This window comes from Lagopus leucura, unplaced genomic scaffold, assembly GCF_019238085.1.
Source record: "Lagopus leucura isolate 7727_CA_CO unplaced genomic scaffold, USGS_WTPT01 Super-Scaffold_100004, whole genome shotgun sequence".
Taxonomy (NCBI): Eukaryota; Metazoa; Chordata; class Aves; order Galliformes; family Phasianidae; genus Lagopus; species Lagopus leucura.
The window spans coordinates 13,145,539-13,166,373 of record NW_024962264.1 but is presented as its reverse complement, the minus strand read 5'-3'; the positions used below and the strand labels follow the sequence as shown (position 1 = coordinate 13,166,373).

The 20,835-nt window shown below is 37.8% G+C and overlaps 1 protein-coding gene across 3 annotated transcripts in view; it reads right to left on the bottom strand.

The window, feature by feature from the left end:
- The window catches only part of FHIP1A (FHF complex subunit HOOK interacting protein 1A), an 85,760-nt gene that overhangs the window by 21,356 nt on the left and 43,569 nt on the right, over positions 1-20,835 (bottom strand). For all 3 annotated transcript variants that reach the window (XM_042871782.1, XM_042871783.1, XM_042871784.1), the window contains 4 exons: positions 15,712-15,943; positions 14,173-14,799; positions 9,561-9,719; positions 8,020-8,106 (listed from right to left, as the gene is read on the bottom strand). In XM_042871782.1, coding sequence (XP_042727716.1) covers positions 8,020-8,106; positions 9,561-9,719; positions 14,173-14,799; positions 15,712-15,813 — 975 coding nt within the window. In that variant the 5' untranslated portion in view covers positions 15,814-15,943. The remainder of the gene's footprint in view (positions 1-8,019; positions 8,107-9,560; positions 9,720-14,172; positions 14,800-15,711; positions 15,944-20,835) is intronic.

The following is a 20,835-nucleotide window of genomic DNA, read 5'->3' as shown; positions in this document are numbered from 1 at the left end:
GTAAACATTGATTTCAGTGCAATTTGCCCCAGCTAGCCCTCACATTGAGTTTATGTGGACGTTGTCGAAAGGACAAGAAACAACTTGGACATCTCCCCAAGTGTGACATTTAATCTGAAAATTCCTCATCTCCGATAATTTGAGTATAAAGAAAAATACCACTACAGAAGGAGATAAAGAAAATCAAGACATAAAATCCTTTGTTAAGTAACTGAATTTCAAGGTATGCTTCTGAAAAGATATTTCAGCAATATTAAAATCCTTCCCCGTCACAATCGCTAAAATTAAAACCCACCAGCAGCATACCTTGGCTCTCTTCCACTGAAATTGCTTGGGAATGGCAAAGAGCAGATATCTCTCTCCTCTTGTAGATTTAAAAATGAAAAATGATAAAAATCTATGTCCATTACATTACTCAGACAAGAATTCCACCATTCCTATTTTCATTATCTATAGCGTACTGATGAAAACTTGCTGGAATTGAAAAAAAATACACATACAAAGCATATGTCTTCAGATACCATTTAGAAACCTCATCCACATGTTTTTCTTTACAACAACCAGTTGTTGAAGATATTTTTGCAGATGGACTACACAAGAATCTTCACAGCCAGGCAGATATTTGATCAGAGATAAGTGAAAACAGAAGGCCTCTTTTAGCATTCTATTACCCTTCCCTAATTATGTAATAATTTTTAGCAAATCTTTTCTTGCCTCTTTTGATGACTGATTAGATGGTAAGACAGAACACTGTAAAGAGATCCAGCTTTCACAAGTCACAGTGCCAAGTGATAGCAGAGAGCCAGAAATTACTGTCACAGCGAGTTCAGTTTAATATATGACACTCACTGCGTTAGACCAATTGCACTGATTCTTTATTACTGGCTCTTCTCCCTTGGGATCTGCACAATATACTTTCTAATTTACAGCTCTATGCCCTCCTGTGAGAATATGGCTATCATGATTTCTCCTCTCCCTTCACGCTTTCCTTCTTATGAGCATTTAATATTGCCTATGAAGAGACCATGAATGCTCTCATTAGAACTTATCCTCGAGATCCATGAGCAGTTTAAACCTGAATAAACTTATCTCCCTCACATACATGTATATATAGATATATGTATATAAAAAGACACAAACCATTTCCATCCTCTTGTACTTTCTGTTCATTTTCTACTTGTTCCCCGCTTTAACAGGCAGAAGTGATCATCCTTCACTGCACAGCAAATGGGCTCAGGGAACTGATTCAGGACAAAACTATCAAGGAAATGCAGGTGACTTTTATCCTCAATCTATGGGTTTCTCATATGTCTGTCTGTCCTGGCAGAAGGGAGGTGGGGGACAGGTGGGAGCAGGGACAGGAAGTTTGAACGTAAGGAGGAACCAGGAAACCAGAACTTCTCTGACTTCTTTCAGCTTAAGTTTATAAGCAGTTTCAGTTTGTATCAGGTTAAAATCTAACTCAAGTGCACTGTTTGATGTACAAAGTGAGGGGCGCCTTTAACACGTGTCCACTTTGCAGTGGGCAAGATGAAGTTTTGTAGCTACTGATGGGCTTCCCCCAAGCATAACACTAATAAGAGTTTTCCAACAACACTGGACTCAAACCTTTTTTTACTGCATGTGTTCAAACACCGTCCAGTAAGGTGAGAGATGGGATTATTTCCAAATGAAAACTGACATTCTTTCAGGATATTTATCAAGACATTACTTCTAATCAGTACAGTATAATTTACAGGTCATTTCCCCCTCGCTGGGCTGTGTAATCATCAAGTATTATTGAGTTATCACAGTAGCATACCACGTTAGAGGTTTCCCTGTAGATGGGTTTGTGCACAATAGCTGGGGTCCGTCTAACCAAGTTTATTTGACAGGACCGTGCCAGCGCTTCCACAAAGCGCTTCTGTTCGCCTGGCCAACAGCAATGTTCCACACTAAAAAGCTGGTACAATTTTCCATTATTCAGATTAAAACAAGCCTTCCAAGTACAGAATTAATTATGTCGTAGTTAGCAATTAAATGCCATGTAGCGTGATGCTAAGTGCTAAGAAATTAAAATTTTGTTTTAATCATACACATTGACAAAGTTTTAGCACTGTCTTCAACAAAATGAAATTACACAAATTACATAAACACTCGAGATGATCAGGACAGATTTCTTCACCACCCAGATTCTCTGGATGTGACATTATGAGCTCACAGGGAAAAGATATACATAGCCAATCCCATGTAGCAAACGTAGCACATTACTCTAGATACACCACAGTGGGGCTGCTAATTATCTATGGTTTTGATGGCAACACACTTTAATCTATGAGAGCTCCCAAAAAGCAATAAATTGATCAGATTTCTGCTGAAGTACCACAACTACCTAAAAAAATAAGATGAATAAGCATTTTCTACTACCAAATACACAGAGAGTAAAATAAGGCAACAAGGCCTCTGACAAAACCTTCAATATTTCTTAGACTTCAATGGCTTTATTCTGGATTCATGCTGGGATTTCAACTAGAGTTTAACTGAAGAGTAAATTATCTTGATTTGCTTGGACCATTGCAAAGTTTGGCCCAAGACAGAGCTCCAAAAAAGTTAGCTTTGGAAACAAAGTGAGAAACAGTCAGTGAGATAAATCACAGAAATTTAATGGCATGGCTCAGTTCATGAGCAGAATTACACCTTCTCACAGATATTCTCTAAGTACCAAAACCTGGGGAGGAACGTGCAGAGTAGCATAATTTCAAGTTGTAACTGACATTCTGTCAAAAAGCACCAGTTTTAAATTATGAGCCAATTCTACCAGAAAGTCTTACTTTTCTTAAATTCCACACATTAAAAAGAATAAAAGATGGTTTGAGCAAAAATCAAAATCATGGGCTGTTACTACAAAATGAAAACTATCAAATTAACCTTGCCTTTATCTCTGCACTTTTTCAGGCAAAGTATTTCATTCTTTTTGGCTGAACAAAAAGAGGGAATTTGTGACCTTCCACAATGAACACTCACACAGACCCCACAAGGTAACCGAATCACTTGCTTCCATTTCTCAAGAGTCAGATGACAGCAGCAAGGGAGGTAACTCCCTGGTATGAAGTACAATAAACACCAAAGGATAAGGCAGGGCTATTCACTGTAGCCAACTAATGCATATTCCTACTTTCACAACACAAATGTAAGCTGTCTACCCACTCTGGAAAGTGCAGCTTCTAGGGTATGAACATAATTGTGAAATGCTCATTATGGGGGTGGCTAGGATAATACACATGAAGTGGCAACAGACAAGTACAGAACAGGTATGAACTTAGGCTACAAAAACATGCTATATACAGGACACCTCTCTGAGAAATGAAATTATGGAGTCATAAACTTACATGATGTTTGTTGGTTTTTTTTCCAAGCACACTGCAGTTGATCTGCTACCTAAATAACCTTCAGAGAGTTCACTGTGAAAAACAGACTATTTTAAGCTAGGTACCTAGTCAAATAAATCTGAAACTTCCTTAACCTGAAGAAAAAACAACAACAACAAAAAAAACCCAAGAACTAGCTATTATTTTATTTTCAAGCTGAATTAAGCCCTAAAATCACACTAGGTTGCTCTGAAAGTAAGGCTTCCTCTTTTATTATGTTGGCCTTCAATGTCAGAGGTGTATGGTGGTGGTGTTGACAGTTGTCTCCCCACCCCTGACTTACTCATAGAAATGCATCACTATCCTCAACACTCTCCTACTGCTTCTATCACGTAGTGAACCACATGCATAGCAACTATGTATGAGGACAATCTGTAGCACTTAAGAAGTTGCAGACAATGAGCAGAGCTAACTGCTTTACTCCATAAATGTTACAGACATCTCATGACCATGAGTACACAAATCTCAAAGCACTGAACTGCATACTGAAATTTTGAAAAGCCATGATACTTTCAACGAAAATATTGTTTAATTGCCCATTGCTTCAGGCTGGGAGAAGGCCATTTCAAAACACATTAAGGACAAGAAGGTGATTGGAAACAGTCAGCACAAATTTACAAAGTGGAAATCAGACCTTCTACAGTGAGATGATCTGCCTGATGGATAAATGCAGAGCAGTTGAAGTCTGTCTTAAAAGGCTTCTGACACCATCCCTTACACAACATCCTCACAGAGGAAATGATGGGTAGATAGACAGTGGGTGGACTGTACTGCTTGGCTCAAAGGATTGCAATCTGTCTGCAGTGCAAAACCCAGCGGAAGGCTGGTGATGAGTGGTCTACACTGAGGCCAGTGCAGTTTAGTACCATCAGTAATGACTCCCATGATGAGATGAAGTGTATCCTTCAGTAAGTTTGTAGATGTTACAAAAGGAGGCAGAGATGTTGATGGATGGCTGTGCTGCCAGAAGAACCTTGACAGCCTGAAGAAGCAGGCAAACAGAAGTTCAGTAATACAAATGCAGATCCCTGTACCTGGGGAGGAATAATTCTAAGACAACTGTACACTGGAAACCAACTGGCTGGAAAGCAGCTTTTCAGGAAAGAATGTGCATGTCCTTGTGGACAAAAAAAACTGGCTATGAGTAAATAATGCATTTTTGCTGCAAAGGTGAATGACAGCCCTCTAGGCTGCATCAGGAGAAGCATTCCTAAAAGGTTGGCTGGAGGGCATCCTTCCTCTTTACCCAGCACTGGTAAGATGCATCTAGCGTGCTGGTATAACCAGGACAAGAAATGCACAGACAAGCTGGAGGTGACAAAGGTGATGATGGTGTGGGAGCATCTATCATACAAAGAGATCCTAAGAGACCTGGGATTGCTCAGCTGGGAGAACAGAACGCTCAACAGGATATTAGCATCATGAGCAAATAAAAGACGGGAAGAGCAAAAATAAGTGAGCAGAACTTTTCTCAGTGACGCATACTGAAAGAACAAAAAGCCATATGACAATAAATGAAATCCAGGAAATTCCAATTTGACATTAAAAAAAACAACAACAGAAAACAATCAGAAGCAAGCAAGCAGAAAGCACGCTTCTCTGAGCAACCTGCTCTGGCTGATCCTGTTAGAGCAAGAAGGTTAGACAGGACGACCTCCAGAGGTGCCTGCCAGTCTCCGCCACACTGCGGTTCTGTAAAGAGAGAAGAATGAGAGTCTGGCCAGTACAACAGAGGAGTCTCTGCTTCAATCCAAAACTGAGTAACTGCCCTCGTACCAGACATACTCCTCTTATCTGACTACATCAGTTGCAGAGGCAAACTGATGTTGCTATTGCTCTAAGAGGGATTAAAACATAATGAGGCTATTTGCTACACAATTTATCAAATGCTGCTTGTACGCCTGCTTGGGTTATTTTATGTACTTGAATCACCTAAATTAGATTTGCGAATCAGGCAGGAAGTCACATTAGTGTGATTTGTTCATGTTGGTGATGTTTTAAACAGAAATCAAATTTCATCACAATGAGAACACAAAACATTGAAGATGTCTTTCCTAGAGGTATACATTTCTAACTGGGAGATGCCTTTTCAAAAACAAATTCAAGTGCATCTTGCTGCAGAGACATGTTGTACTCAAAAAACGTACATCTTGAAGGAAAATAAGAATACATAGAGAACAAGTCTGAAGTAGTATGCCAGAGCCAAAAGCTCATGTCCTTTCTGCATTCTGCTTTAAGTTAGAACCACAAGCTCTAACACAGATTGGGTGTGGGATGTTAGGGCTTGCATGCCAAATGAAGTCTGTATTCCTTTCCTTCCTTCCTTCCATGCTTATCACTGAGAGTTATCAATCAGAAGCAGCTGTTTCATACCAATTAAATTCTACTAATAAGATTTACATGAACAGGAAGAAGCACCAATAATTCTCCATCTTCTTAATCCCTCTTTAACCTTCCACAGATCTGTCTTCCAAATAAGGCTTTTATGCCATGTTCCTATATTCGTTATATTTGAACTCATAAGCCAGAATGAGTTAGAACAACTCAGGGATACCATATTCTAGGATACCAAACAAATTTTATCAAGTCAAAAATAATTAAATCAAATCAAGATGCAGTTTCATTCTTGTGTTTAATGAAAGTATTTCTGTTTTTAAAAACACTATGATGCGCCTGGCCTCTCATTTTGGCCCATGAGATTTTTTCCTATGTTTTACTAAAAGAGTAAAACCAAAAGGTTAATTGTAACACCACAGTCCCCAAACGAATGACACTTGCTTACTCCTCAGCTCAGCACGGACTTTATGAATGGCAACTACAAATGACTAAAGTATATAAAAGAGCTATAACAGCACCTGTCTTGGTCCAGAGAGATCTGTCCCAAAAGTAAATATGTAAAATATTTATTTTGTCTTAAATTAAAAGAAGACTGAAGAGATCAAAAGGTGCCTCTCTTCACACATTTCCCTTTCTTATGGGTTTTTGGTCACGCAGACATGAGATCCTTGTATCAAATCCACTAGATGGTGCAATCCATCTTCTTCATTGAAAGTGTTCAGCATTTAAGTACATAAAATAGTTAATTTTTTATGATAAGAAGGTCAAACTTTATGCCAATAAAGAAAAGGTTCATTACTGAAAGATAAAAAGAACCAACAGAATGTAATGGCTTAGGAAAGACCTAGGATTGAAGCTTACATATGTTAGCAGCCAGCACTTCCACTTTCAAGGGAAGTATGACTTCACCCAATTTCAGAATATATAAATGAAGTTCAACAAAATTTCCATTACATGGAAAAAAAAAAAAAACCCAACCCTAATCTGCACAGTGTATTTTAAAGGTCATAAATAGCATCAGAAGGAGAATACCTAAACTACTAGGAAGTTAGCATTTTTACTGACCAAGAAGGATAGCATTCAGCTGCAGTAATCGAAAACCCTAAAATTTGTCTTGAATGCTTTAGAGGCAAACACAATACTCACTAAATCCAGAATCCCATGGCTGCATTCTGACATCTAACTTGCAATCCGTAACCTGAAAGTGGCAACCTTTTCACTTCTGACTGTACTCTGCAGAGCTGGTACAGAATAAAGTCAAGATGCAAAAATAAATTAAAAAAACACTTCCAGATAGGGGGGTGAATTATCTCCATGGCCAACTACAAATTTCATCTGGATTGCAGCCAGATTTTATGTCAGTCCTTTTCAAGTTCCCAAATGGATGAAGTCTGCTGAATTATCAACAGTTCTATACTGCTTATTACTTACTGCCAAGACGAGTCCTACGCTAGAAAGGCATTCCACTGGCCTCTGATAAATTGAACAAGTGTACTGCTTTCTGCTTGGCAGGCTTAGGAAAAATTAGTAGACATTTAAAAACTAAGTTCTCTTCTTGTAGCAACTTCTGGTGGATAGCCAAAAAAGTCTTCATTTTTATTCTCAGCAACTCCTGCTTTCTCTCCTCAAACAAGATAGTCTTTTTTTTTCAGGAAAAAGACGACTGCTAATGACATGCTCCAATTTCCTACCTAACACACTCACACAAACACTCACCAGTATGAGTGGAATATTTTGTTAAGTATAATCCCTAAAAGTCAGAAGAGTGTTTTTTTCTTCAAAGCAATATAAACTGCACTGTAATACACTAGAAAACTGACATCAAATCCATTTCTTCTGAACTTGATGATAATACTTCTACCAACTGCAAGAAGGAAGCACAAAAACCACTACCATCTTAGATATAATTAGTGTAAAACTTCTTGAGTTCCAGGAGGATTTTTTCCCAACTGAACATTTCCCTTTTGGGAAAAAATTCTCCTGAAATATGTCTGCCATCATGAAGTTCTGTCTAAAAGTTCATCGATTTTGATGGCATGTCAACTTAGCACAACAAAAATATTTTATTTCATTTCTTCAGACAATCTTAAATGCTTTTTATCCACTTCTTGCTTAATACCTGGTATAATGTAAACAAATAGTTCGGAAAGAAAGCATGCACTCATTTATATAGAACTCACTACTGATACTGTATTCGATAGTGTCTTTACACGGGCATTATCCACAGTGCTTTTGCCTGTCGTTAATTCAGGTTGTGCTTGCATTCACCACTGACCTTATGGAGTGCAGGAGCCATTACTGGCACTAAAAATCCATTGTAAATGTAATTCACCAGCTGGTTACGTATCAAGGGATGCGCCACCTAAGGGGAAGAGAGATGGAAGAGAAGGACAGAGAACAATAGCAGTGAGACTGCAAACAAGACAAGGAAGATAATACTTCTGTCCATTACCAAAACATTTTCCCATTTAAAAAACACACGTCATTTATCCATCACTCAAACATTTTCTATGATGTGAATTCTTAAAGATACTTTGTTCTTCCAGGAAAATACAGCAAGGGTGTTTACTCAGAGTAAGCCTGCCAAAGTTAGAGAAAAGGACTTCTCGATTTCCCTGCAGGTTGACAAAGATGAACAGACCAACAGTAAAGACTGCATGCCCATGCATCAAGGAAAGACTTGAGATTCTAAATTTAATTCTTGCAACCTTGTCAGGGTCACTTGAAGGTGGATTTGCCATCATTAATTTGTCCTTGTACAACAAGAAAAAACAGGACAGCTGTTTACCTGTGTTTCAATAGTAAATAAATACAAGTACTCTCTAGCTATCGGGATAAGAATAAACACACCACCCACCATGGCAACAAAATACAACAGAACCTTAGCAGGAAGGTTCAACCTCAACTGCTGTAGCACCAACATCCATCTCTGACACAGTAGGCCCACACAGAGAAACAGGAGGGATTACTTTCCCAGCAGCAATTGTACTTTGCAAGCATCTCACTAAAATGTATCTTTTACTTAACTGTGACTCAATTTTCAATCCTACTCAGCCATTTCTTCAAGTAACACAAATGTCCACTGTTTGTATAGAAGTTACAACGTATTTAAATAAAATTGTGAATGAGGGCTCTAGAAGGCTCTATATGCTTAAAAGCAATACTAAGTAAGGTATTAAGATAGAATAAGAGGGAGAAAAAATAAAAACTAATCAAGAAATCATCATTAGAAACAGAGAGTGGATTCTACGCAGGCCAATCTACAATGACATTATATTCCTAGAAAGATAGCTAAATTCTGCTTAAGAAGGTGTTTGGCTTCATTATTCTTAATGCAGTGCGCACTGCAAGGTGAAACAGACTATTTTCTTTTATATACTATTGTGAGAGTTTAAATATAGACAAAGTGATTTTTTAATGCTTAAATGGATAAAGACTATTTCCCCCCCATATTTAAAAGCATTCAATTTATTTTCCACGTCAACAGTGGCATTACAATGCAGTAATACTTTGGGTGATTTTTTTTTGTTTGTTTGTTTTTGAAAATACAGAAGATGTTCCCAATTATGTGATAAAATATCAAGAGTCTGATCAGCTATGCTGAATTCATCGACATCTGTCATCTGAAAACCAAAAACATATTAATTTATCCATATAATTGGGACAAGCAGCACAAAGCCTTCCCTTTATAAATAACGTCTATTGGCATAACTAATAAATGAAAATAAATTCTCTAATTCCACAAAAAAAAAAAAACAAAAAAAAAAACACAACTGCAGAGTTTATAAAACCACTATTCCAACTTTGCTCCATTACCTGTATCACAGCATTGCAAAATTCAAGAGAATTCATGAATTGCACAAGGGCAGGTGACAAGAGCCAGTCATCTTTCAGCAGGCAGTGCCACTCTTCTCCTTTTTCTTCCAACTTGGTAGGCAAAGATGAATAGAGGCCACTTAGCCCTGTTGCCAGCACCTGTATTTCAAAAACAGAAGAGAAATAAGTTAGCTTCCCAAACGTTCATCTGTTTCAATAGCATTGCCACACAACAAATCATTTGTCTTGCTGGTTTTAGTAGCATGAGAGAGAATTACGATTAATTCAGTTTCCTCTTGAAAGAGTTATGTGGCAGAAAAACATGAGTATTTTAAAGAGTCTTCTATATAATATAGTTCTTCCAGGAGCTGGTATCTGGGAGAAAGAGATGGGAAAAAGCAGGTTGTCTTACATTCTTTATCAGAAATGACAATTTCTTTTTTAAATGGTTATAAAGTGATTTTACATTTCCCTTCAACCTCTTCCAGAAGAAGCAATCGCTGTCATATTCTATAGTCTGTTACATGGGGGTGATTTGCATGTTACCATTTACTTATGCACCCATCAAGTTTTTTCAGTAGGAAATAAGAAGATAGAAATGGTGGGGAAAGCATCCCCATCAACAAAAATGAAGTTCAGCCTCACTGTAGCCACAGATACATGTTGACGTTTATTCACAGACACTGGTATTCAGTTGAGTCCACGTCACAAAAAAGAAAATAGTCAGTACATGTAATTTTTCATCGACCTTTCCTTATTCACTTGGAAGAAAAGAGAAGAAATAAAAACTTGAAATAAGTAACTATATAGACATAGTTTCCAGTGCTATTAAGGCTTATAGCTGATACATGCACATCAGTTATAAGTTTTAGTTACAATTCAAAAAGCAAATTTCCAACAAGCTTTTTACACGGTACTGAATATATTTTGAGTATTGGCATTTTCAGAACAAGCTTTCAATTATTATTATTACTTGAAGCTGGAAATTTTTAAAATATTATTTCCAATTTTTACCCTTGTGACATAATTTTCTACAACTTCAGGACACATTTAAGATGATCCTAATTTTAAGGACATAAAGACACAACCTGATGGAAATCTTCTTCGCTGTCATACAGTAGACTCTTGCAGGAATTTTTCCTCTTTTGAGAAACAGCTACTTGATGTCTACATGGATATAAAGTTAAAGCCCAGAGGAAACACAAATGTTTCATCTATTAGAAAGCAAACCATTGACAAAGTACAGCTCAACAACCAAGGGGATTTAGGTCCCGATAACATATAAGTGTAACCAATTACATATGCTAACTCACTTAGTTGGACAAAAGCAGTCCTTCTAAACCTTATCTATTCCTGAAGTCATGTAAATTGAAGGATTTCTTCTGGCATAATTAAGCAAATATCGTGAAAAAAACTACTTTTTCACAAACAGATAAATACAACATAAGTGTTTTACATATATGTGTTTGTGTTCACATATATATATATTAAAAAATACAATAAAAGGTTGCAGGAAATATACTAAGAAACCAAAAATCTAAAGCCACTGAGCACAAGCTTTACTTGTTTAATCACATTCTTCTGAATCAAAAAGCTTTTTTCTACAGCGTTGGTAGAAGAACTCAAAGCTGGAGGACACGACAATCTCAGCAGACCTATTAAAATACATGTACTGCCCTCCACACTTGTACTCACAAACCCAGGCTTCAGAAAATTCTAGGAAGGAAGAAATTCTGAAAGGAGAATTTTAGTTTCATTTGTATTGCTATTAGTTAATTAATGCAAACTTGGTTTTCCATTGTCTGCTTAGAACTCAATTGCTATTCATAAACACACACTCACAGAAAGCAACCTGATTTTCAGAACAGCATTCCAGATGCGTTTCTCCTTGACATGGAAGTTTAGTTCTGAAGCACGATACTGACTTTGGACAAACTACACTACTTGCAACTAAAGCAGCAAGCTCACAATCACTCCACGTCTTCAGGTGAGAAATTCTTTAGTTTGTCTGACCTACTGAAGTAACAAGCGACAGATGACTTTTGTTATGAAGTAGCAAATGGCTCTATGTGAAATAACATTTCTAAAGCACTGAGGAACATGGCTTCCTCTATTTAGAGAAAAAGCATTTGAAAATTTTCCTAGAAAAATATGGTATAATTACAACTACTGTTTGAAATTATTAGCAGAACTCTTCATGTTTTATAAGAAGGCATACTAAATAATACACAAATACAGGCTACATGGAGTTTTAACAGAAGATGACAATCATCAATGAAAATCATTATAAAGGGAAAGAAATGAATGAGTTCACATCCCAGGAGTGTAAGGATGGGGTTTTTTTTTGTTTGTTTGTTTTTTGTTTTACTTTAGACAGCATTCTTTCCAATTTCTAGACTTCAGATATTTTATTTTAGAATTGTCACAGCAGTCCTACAGTCCTACTTTTACAAGCCTTTCCAATAGCTCTTTTTTCACCACTGGGTCACGAGTTTTTCTGCTTTTACGAACAATCTCCTCAACTATGATCTTTGTCTTGGTTCATGGAAGACATTGTGTGACTGACTGTGATTTGTCTCAGACACATTACATAAACAAAATGCTGTGTTGTTATTATGTCATCAATTGCTACCCAGCCATCTTATTTACACATTTATATCAATTTCTTGCCTTTAATATTTCTTTTTCCTCCTACACCTGTAGTTCTATATCTGTATAGCTTGAACTTCTCAAGTTCATTGCAGCCACGCTTCTTTCTGCTTTAATATCTACTTTTCCAAGTTGTGGTGTATTTACAAAGAAAAAGTGTTATGGAGAAGCTGTGAGATGCTATCCTGCTCAAAATTGTATGTAAACGCTGTTTTCCTATCATAATAACAAACACATAACACCTTATATCACAGACTTCGGAAACCTGTAGGTCAAAACATCATAAAACAATTTGACCAAAGATACAGAAAAAACCTGTGAGAACTTTGCCTAACAGTGTGTCTGCCCATTCCATGTTAAAAATATTTTTTAGTGAAGTGTCCTCACCTCACTTCACCTCTGAGGCATGTTTACACTACACAGTAAGGGGCAGTATAGAAAAATCAGTGTATTAGCAACCAATTAGCCAAGGAATCTGAGACATCCTCACTACAGTGATACTCAAATGCAAGCCATAACAGCAAAGGACCGTGCTACCTGTTTTGTGGTGCAGATGTGGGCTCACCTACTATGATTTCAGCGATATACAGCAATGTCACTGCTGTTCACCAGAACAAACCAGTACTTGAGCCCATCACACTCAAACACAAAAAAGACTTTGTGCCAGCAAGCTAATTCTATAGCACTGCATTGAAATTTTATTACAGACTTAGGCCAGCCTCATTACAGTTCAGACAAGTCCGATTTTAGCACATTTTGACAAGAGGCCATCTTAATTAGAATGATTGTCAATCATGGCTCCCTGCTGTTTGAAGGTTAATATAGCTGGCTTTTATCTTCAGTGTAAAAAGGATTTTTCTTTTTTAATTAATTGGAAGATGTAATTATGAAAGTTATAGCGTGGATCCAATAATTGTATCTCAGGATTGTCTCAGGGACAATCTAACTACCAAGTTCATATTTTTAGCAGTATCCATTAAATAGGGTCAAATGGAGTCTCTCAGCACAAGACGTCTGATGCAATATTTACAACTGACAAAGGAAGCCATTTACAAGTTTCATTTTGGAACTTACAGGCTTCCTGCAGACTGTAAGCCCGCACAACTCTCAAGGAAGATAGTAATGTGAGAGTAAATAGGGACCTGTGGCTGGAATAACCACTGCACAAATGTTGAGGTGGAAGGGCAGGCCAAAAATTAATGCAGAAGAGCATCTTAGCTGCAGAATGATACTTGGCTTTGAATCCACCCGTTGCAGATCTCAAAGCACTTTTTGTGAGCAAGCATGAAGAAGCAGGTGCAATAGTACAAAGCTGTTAGAAAATGTATTTGTTTAATCACTAAGATATTCTGTTCACGAAGTACAACTGATTTGCCAGATCTAATAACGCAACATTACTACCAAGTTTTGTAATAGACTACATAGCATGATGGTGGTATGGCCAAGACAGCCATTGGAACCTCATGATCCTTGCAAAGAGCAAGTCTCCCATTTACAGGACTGTTCAACTGGTGTTACAGTATGGTATACAGAACTGGTGTAAACAAGTTTCGCCACCAGAATCAGTAACCTGAGAAAACAGGGTTCACTTCTACTCCCTTCACTCCCAAAAATTTTACAGGGTTCTTAGGGTGAGCTAGATCAGATTCCTTCTCTGAATAGTTCTGCTCTAATCCTATTAGTTTTCCAATGATACTCACTGTTAGACTGCAAATAAATAAATAAATAAATAAATGGGCCTATTTGCATGGACCCAAAGGAAAGGAACTGCACTGGTATGGAAACAAGCAGCAGGACTGCATCTGGAGTCAGGCCTGGCTTAAACAACACTATGTTTGTGAAACAGTTGTTAGCAGAAACAGAAGTAATACGTTACAACACATCTTCATCAGAAAAGACAAAACAGGACAAGAAGAATAAAGATGATTAGTTTAACACTGAAGATCAAGAAAGAACAACTTACTGGGCAAAAATAAGTGTTTTCTGCTATGTGGTTTGCAACAACGTTGTTTTCTGCTGACAGGGACATAATGAAGAGCAGTGCATCACGAGCCTGTTGGCCTACTCTTCCTTCTCGATGAATGAAGGGAATCAGAAGGGAAAATATGAGGAAATTGGCAGCTCCTTGGTCCTCACTGGTGTGGAAAAACAGTTCTAGAATGGAAGGATCTTTGGCTATTATAGAACAGAGCTGATTCAGGAGGACAACTAGCTCTGTTTCCACTGTTGGAGTAGCTGTTCCTGAGCAGGAACTCAGCAACATCATCAAAGGCTTCAAGATGGGCTTGTGATGTAGCAAAGGCTGATGAGACTGGGTTACCAGCATTTCATACATTTTGAGTTGCTCAATTTTTGTCTCATCAGTGAACTCCCGCCGCAGGCTCCAAAGAAAAAGCTTCTCCATTATGTTTTCTGAGACCACAAACTCTAGAATGGGTCCCATGGAAGCATCCTTTGCTTGCTCCTCAATGAGTAAGAAAAGCATGTGCTCCACGTAATTCTGAACAGTGCTGGCTTCATCAGGTGAAACTGCACCATACTTGGCCTGAGTATTTTTCAAAGGATCATGTTTCTCTAAGATTTTTAGAACCTAAAAATAAACAAAAGCAGATCAATCATTTGAGCATACATTTAAAAATATTCACTTACGTATAAACATAAGGGGAAAAAAGACCTCAAAATTCGTAACACAGAACTTAAAACAAAATGATATACGTTGTATTTACACTTGCAGTTTCTGTCAGTCAAACCTTCTACACATAAATGTGTTGGATATCCTAGACTGAAATTTAGTTGTTTTCTTTCCCCATTTTTATAAGGACCTGAATTTGCCACTTGTCTCGCTGCTGAGAACCTGGACTTCTCTTAAGCATTAAAAAAAAAATAGGTTCTCTTAAGACTTCAGAAATTGAGTTTTAATATTTGCAATAAGCTTCTCTGTCAGAGAGGACTAAAAATCACAGGGCCCTTCTTGCCAAGTAACCGAGCTCAAGGACATCAATGCCGCAAGGTGGTTCACAGCAGTAAAGAAGCCCACATAGCTATTCTCTCTTTGCCACATCTTCAGTGATATCTAATGGTCACCACTGCCCCAAAACTCTTGCAACATTCAATATACATTTCAAGACTGAGTAATAATTATTCCAGCATTCAAACCCCTGCATTAAACTCTGTTCTGCATGCAATCAATGAAGCTCATTGTCAGAGAAAAAGCCACTGCATTTAGTCCTTTTGTGGAGGATAACTGCCAACAACAGCTCCTGCCCCAACATGAGTGCTTAACTGCAGTTAAGTGGCAAAAGATGGCTCTTGAACAGCACCTCTTTAACACTGGAATTATCTCAGAAACACTACTGCCCCTTTCTGCAGCAGTCAGTTCAACATCATGTTCTGCACGAAAGATGTGCGTTCCTCAGAAACTCAGGGTAACCCCAGAAGTAAGAATAAAGCAAACTCTCATTAATACAACCTACTTCAAATCAATAAAACTCAGTAGCATTACCTGTGCCCAGTGTGTTGTAAACACTATCATACAGGTTTCCGGGTCAACCCCCTGCAGGCTCAGACCCTGCTGATTTTTTCTGATACTAGTTCCAGAGGACATTATAAAGTTTCCAAAGGTCAACCCACTAGGCCATGCTGAATTTCCTTTGAAAATCCTGTTGGTAGTGAAAGGTGTCCAAGCATCATGAAGAGATCAATATCCCGTTTTGAGCTTCAGTATCCACAGGACTCTGTTTAAGAAAAAACACAAAACAAAACACATCTTCATACATCAAATTTTATGAGTGTCTATATACACACACATGCATGCACACAAAGAATCTACTTCAAGATACCACTAAAACCCTTTTTCATTTCAATTCAGTTGGAGGATGGAAATTTGTAAGCATGCTACATGTGACCACCACCTTAGACTTTTCCTCATACAATAGTTTTCAGTCCTGAAGCAGGTCTTTTGAACAAAGGCGCTACTCAAATATACGTCAAGCTCACGCAGTAAGCACTGTAGGTTTGCAATACAGTTTTGTTTCTATTATGTTTCTGTCATGCAAGCACAACTGTGTTCAGAGTGCCTCAATAACCAATGTTAAATAGACTACTTTAGTAAAAAAGCACAAGTTAGTTGCACATTTTTAAAAACAGTATCAGAAGAATAGATACAATTGCAAATATTTAAATGCTTCTGTCAGAGAGCATACCATAAAGAGTTGGAAATAACTGTTGAATATCATATGCAGATAGAAACATGTACTTCTATCTACACCAAAGAACAATAATAAGAAAAAAGGACATAAAAAACCCTTCACATATTCAAGATCAAATAAATTGAGACGTCATTTTTACAGGAATATCAGAATAAGACCAAACATTGGCACTTTCTTTTCATCCATTATTTAATATCCTAGCTATCTGAGTATCAAAGCAGTTTCAAAATCTGCAAGAGAAATTTAAAATGAAATGAAGACTGATATCTTCCAGATATTTATGAGGCTTAAGAGAACATATTATTACTTCAAGAGCCAATTTCTGTGTTGCAGTTTCCACTTTTTTTTGTCCTTCCATCAGCTTTATACTCATACCCTTTTCTTCTTTGCAAACCAACTAGGTGACTAATTTAATTTGATGTAAGAGCAAAAAAAAAAAAACCTCCAGAGTTTAGGAAGACAGTAAGTGCACAACATGTTCCTACAGCTTATGTATATTAGAGAGGAATTGTTTTTATTAGAGTGCATTTTGAAACTTTCTGCTTTCCTCCCTCTCCATTACATCTCAGAACACCTGGATATTCTCTGGCTTAGTTAAATACATCATGGGGTTTTCTGTAACATACGATGCCACACTTTGTAAAGCAATTCTTTGCTTATATAGTAGATGTTCCTATGCATGTATCCTACAAGATAGTTAGCTTCACCCTGCAGCAGACACCTCTGCTCTTTGCAGGTATGCTCTGCAGAGCATATCTTCTCGAAACAGCAAAACAGAGAGACTGCCACAAAAGCAACAGCAAATTTTGCAGTGTTTAAAATAGCCCAAAAAACTCCAGGCTACAATATTAGCAGTTCTGAGACAAAAAGAAAAAAACAAACAAAAAAAAAAACCCAGAAGTTTCTAATGAAATGTCATCTTGTTTCTCCGTATATTCACATGTTCAAGATTCAATTGCATACTAGGAACTTCCCTCTAACCCCCAGCCCTTGCATGCAAGATGCATATGACATATTTCCTAAACACTCCCACCCATCCAGTACAATTAACGTGATAGAGTTTACCCCTTCTGAAGAGAAAACAATTCCTTGCATGGAGGGCACAGCATAAATCTGGGGATCATTTATCTCTCTGAGTAACACTGCTTGCAAAACAATACTGTGTGTTCAACACATACATACCTTCTGGTGACATCTCCTAGGAGTACCAGAAAAAGCCTGCTCCGAGTAGTTTGCCTAATATAATATCTAACAATCCAAAGGAATGTTTAATTCCCATTATTTACATCACCTGTCAGCTGCAGATCAGTTTACCCTTCATCAGCCCTCTCCTCTAAGCAGAAATCTTCCCATTTCCATAGCAGCTGAGAAGACCCCTGCAGGCAGAAGTGCCCTTTGCTGTACAACCCCAGTTCACCCCTTGAGCAGATCTGTCCTGTGCATGAAATGAAGGAAGCAGCTTTGGAAAAACTAATGTGATCATGTAATTAAAGATGGTATCATAAGGTGCAGCGAGAGAACTTAATTAACAATGCAGAGGCAAGCTTGTTTCTGGAATTTACTAGTTTTGAGTTGTTTGACTTTTCAACTTAGAGGTTGTTTCAAGGTAGAGTCTGCATGCTGTGTAAGAGTTTATTTAAATAAAAGAAAGTGGTATTACACATCTAGATATCACATGGGAAATAGTCATCAAAAAATGATACCGAAAGTCAAATCACAAACTTCTGGCCAACTATTTAAGCTAGCAAAGAGCAATAAGGGAGGCTTTCTCCATTAATGCTGACAAAAATGACTGAAGGTTGGAACAAAGAGCATAACTACCCAGTTTATATTATTAGCTGAAAACAAAACAACTTGTCTCTAGCAAATATTAGGTTCACTTGCACCTAGCCCAGCTATCAGATCTGAAGTTTAGGAAGCACCGACCTTCCCTTCGCAGTTGCAAAGACTACAGCCTTTAATCACCTTAATTTTAAAATTAACTAGACAGCAACAAACAAGACTGCAACATAACTAAATTCTTTAAAATCAAATCAATTCCCTCAAGGAAGCAAATATTTCCAACCTAGAAACCATCTTAAAATGTCGTGACTTCGTAGCCTACAAAGCAGTAATAGATTGCATGAGCTTAGAAGACTTAAGAGTCTGAAACACTGTTTCAAAAAGTATACACAAGTGTATCAGCTTAAGTGGCAACAAAGTAAATCCTGAAAGCAGGGTACATGCTAGAAAAAGGAAACTTATTTGGAAGAGATAGTGTATTTCAAGATACACATCTACCTACAGTTCCTATGCTCTTGTTTTAGCAGTACTACAAATAATATATTCATGGTATTCACTGTAAGCAGATTTATTTTCCGCTAGATTAGCAGGTTTTCCTGATTATTTTGCAAGGCCAAACTGCTGCAGTAATGGCAATGTTGAATTATTCCTTGCAAACTAAAGCTAACTCTGATTAAGGAGGACAAACGGCCTGATAATACTGCATAAAAATTAGGGAAAATGATAAAAAAAATTATCAAATGCCAAACATAGAAGAAGAGATTGGTATGAACTCGGGCATCACTAAAAACAAAAATAACGGTTTATTTTAATCATTTTTTATCAGTTCAGAGTTGATCTGAGTAGTTTTAGATTAATGATGAGACTGAAACCCAGCCACTGGACGGGCAGTGGACAGCCAATTTCAATTTTCCTTCACAAGTCTGTAAATCTTCAACCCTTTTTCCACAGCTGATTATAGGGCTCAACTCCCCAAACAACAGAAGTACTTATTTTATTGAAAAGTACACTGTAAGAACAGCCCAGCAGAGAATCCCTTGTCAAGTTATAGAATCATAAAATCATAGAATGGCCTGAGTTGAAATGCTCATAATGACCATTTAGTTTCAACCCCCTGCTATGTGCAGGGTCACCAGCCACCAGACCAGGCTGCCCAGAGCCTGGCCTTGAATGCCTCCAGGGATGGGGCATCCACAGCCTCCTTGGGCAACCTGTTCCAGTGCATCACCACCCTCTGGGTGAAAAAATTCCTCCTAATATCCAACCTAAACCTCCCCATCTTAGTTTGAAACCATTCCCCCTTATCCTATTCATCAGTGAGCCCTGCCAGCTCCTGGGCTAGGATCCACTTTCCCTTGGAGACAGGCACTGAGTAAACTGCAAGCTGCCAAATCTACAGCTATTTCTACTGCATGGACTAGCTAAAATGCAAGAACAGAGGGGCCAATTGAATGCTATGGCCAAAAACACATTGATGGATTATGGTAGAAATTACAGACAGTAGATCTAGGAGGTACAGTTACACAGCAGAGACAGTTCATCAAAGGGCACATTAGCAAAGCTAGAGAAACAGCAACAAGTGCTCAAGGAAACCGTAATTAAACAAAGCGGAATACCTGAAGGAGACTTAAACCTTCTTAAGGAGGGCTCCTGATACACCACAGGGCATGTTCATCCATTACCATCATTTGTACACAAGCAATTCTCCGGGAACTCAAGAGCATACTATCACTGCAGGTACTGTTGCAAAGACCCAGGAGGAAGGAGCTGCAAGTTCATATCCCTAGGTCATCAATCTGAAACTAAGGAAAAGGGCCATGGGAAATAAGGCTGCCAATCTAGTGGTATTACTTGTTCCTTTTAGACTTATAAGGAACATAAACCTGTTTCTCTGTTTCATCTCCCCCGATCTTGGCCTAATATAGAAAAACGACAATTCAGTGACAATTAGAGGCTGAGAACACATCATGTTGGCTAAAAACTCGAAAACAAAAAGGCAGCTGAGGTTCTTAACAACCAAGATACATCTCTATGCTTTCTTTGACAGAAACACTCAGACGCCATATGACTGAGATATCTTGTTATCATCACTTACAGACAATTGCTACAGAAGGAGTATGAGACTTAATTTAAAACTGAAGATTAAAATTACATTGCAGAAAAGTTCGTTTTTATTTATACACTAAGGAACGCAGATATCACTGAACTGAAATTGACTGAAGAGCTTTAACTTCACTTGTTCATTCCCAAAACACAGCCAAAAGATAAGCATTTTTCCTGAGAGAACCAAGTCATTAATACGGCCGAGGACCATGGACTGAAGCATTTGTAGCTGTACTAGGTGAGACATTGTAGAAAAAACAAACCAACCCTCAATTTAAAATGATATCGTTTTAAACAATATGCTCTCATATCAAGTTTCAAAGGAGAAGAGAACCACCCCAAAGGGCACAGAACGAGTCATCAAATATGAGCTACACTTTCAATTCATTGATTCATAGAGGAACTGCAAATATCAGTTGCTGCATCTACAGAAGTAATTTTTTTTTCAGTCATCACTGAAGTGAATTATTGGGAAAAAGCAGTTGTTGCCGACATCCCCATCTCTGCTGGGAATTTGTGCAGAGTTTATTTCA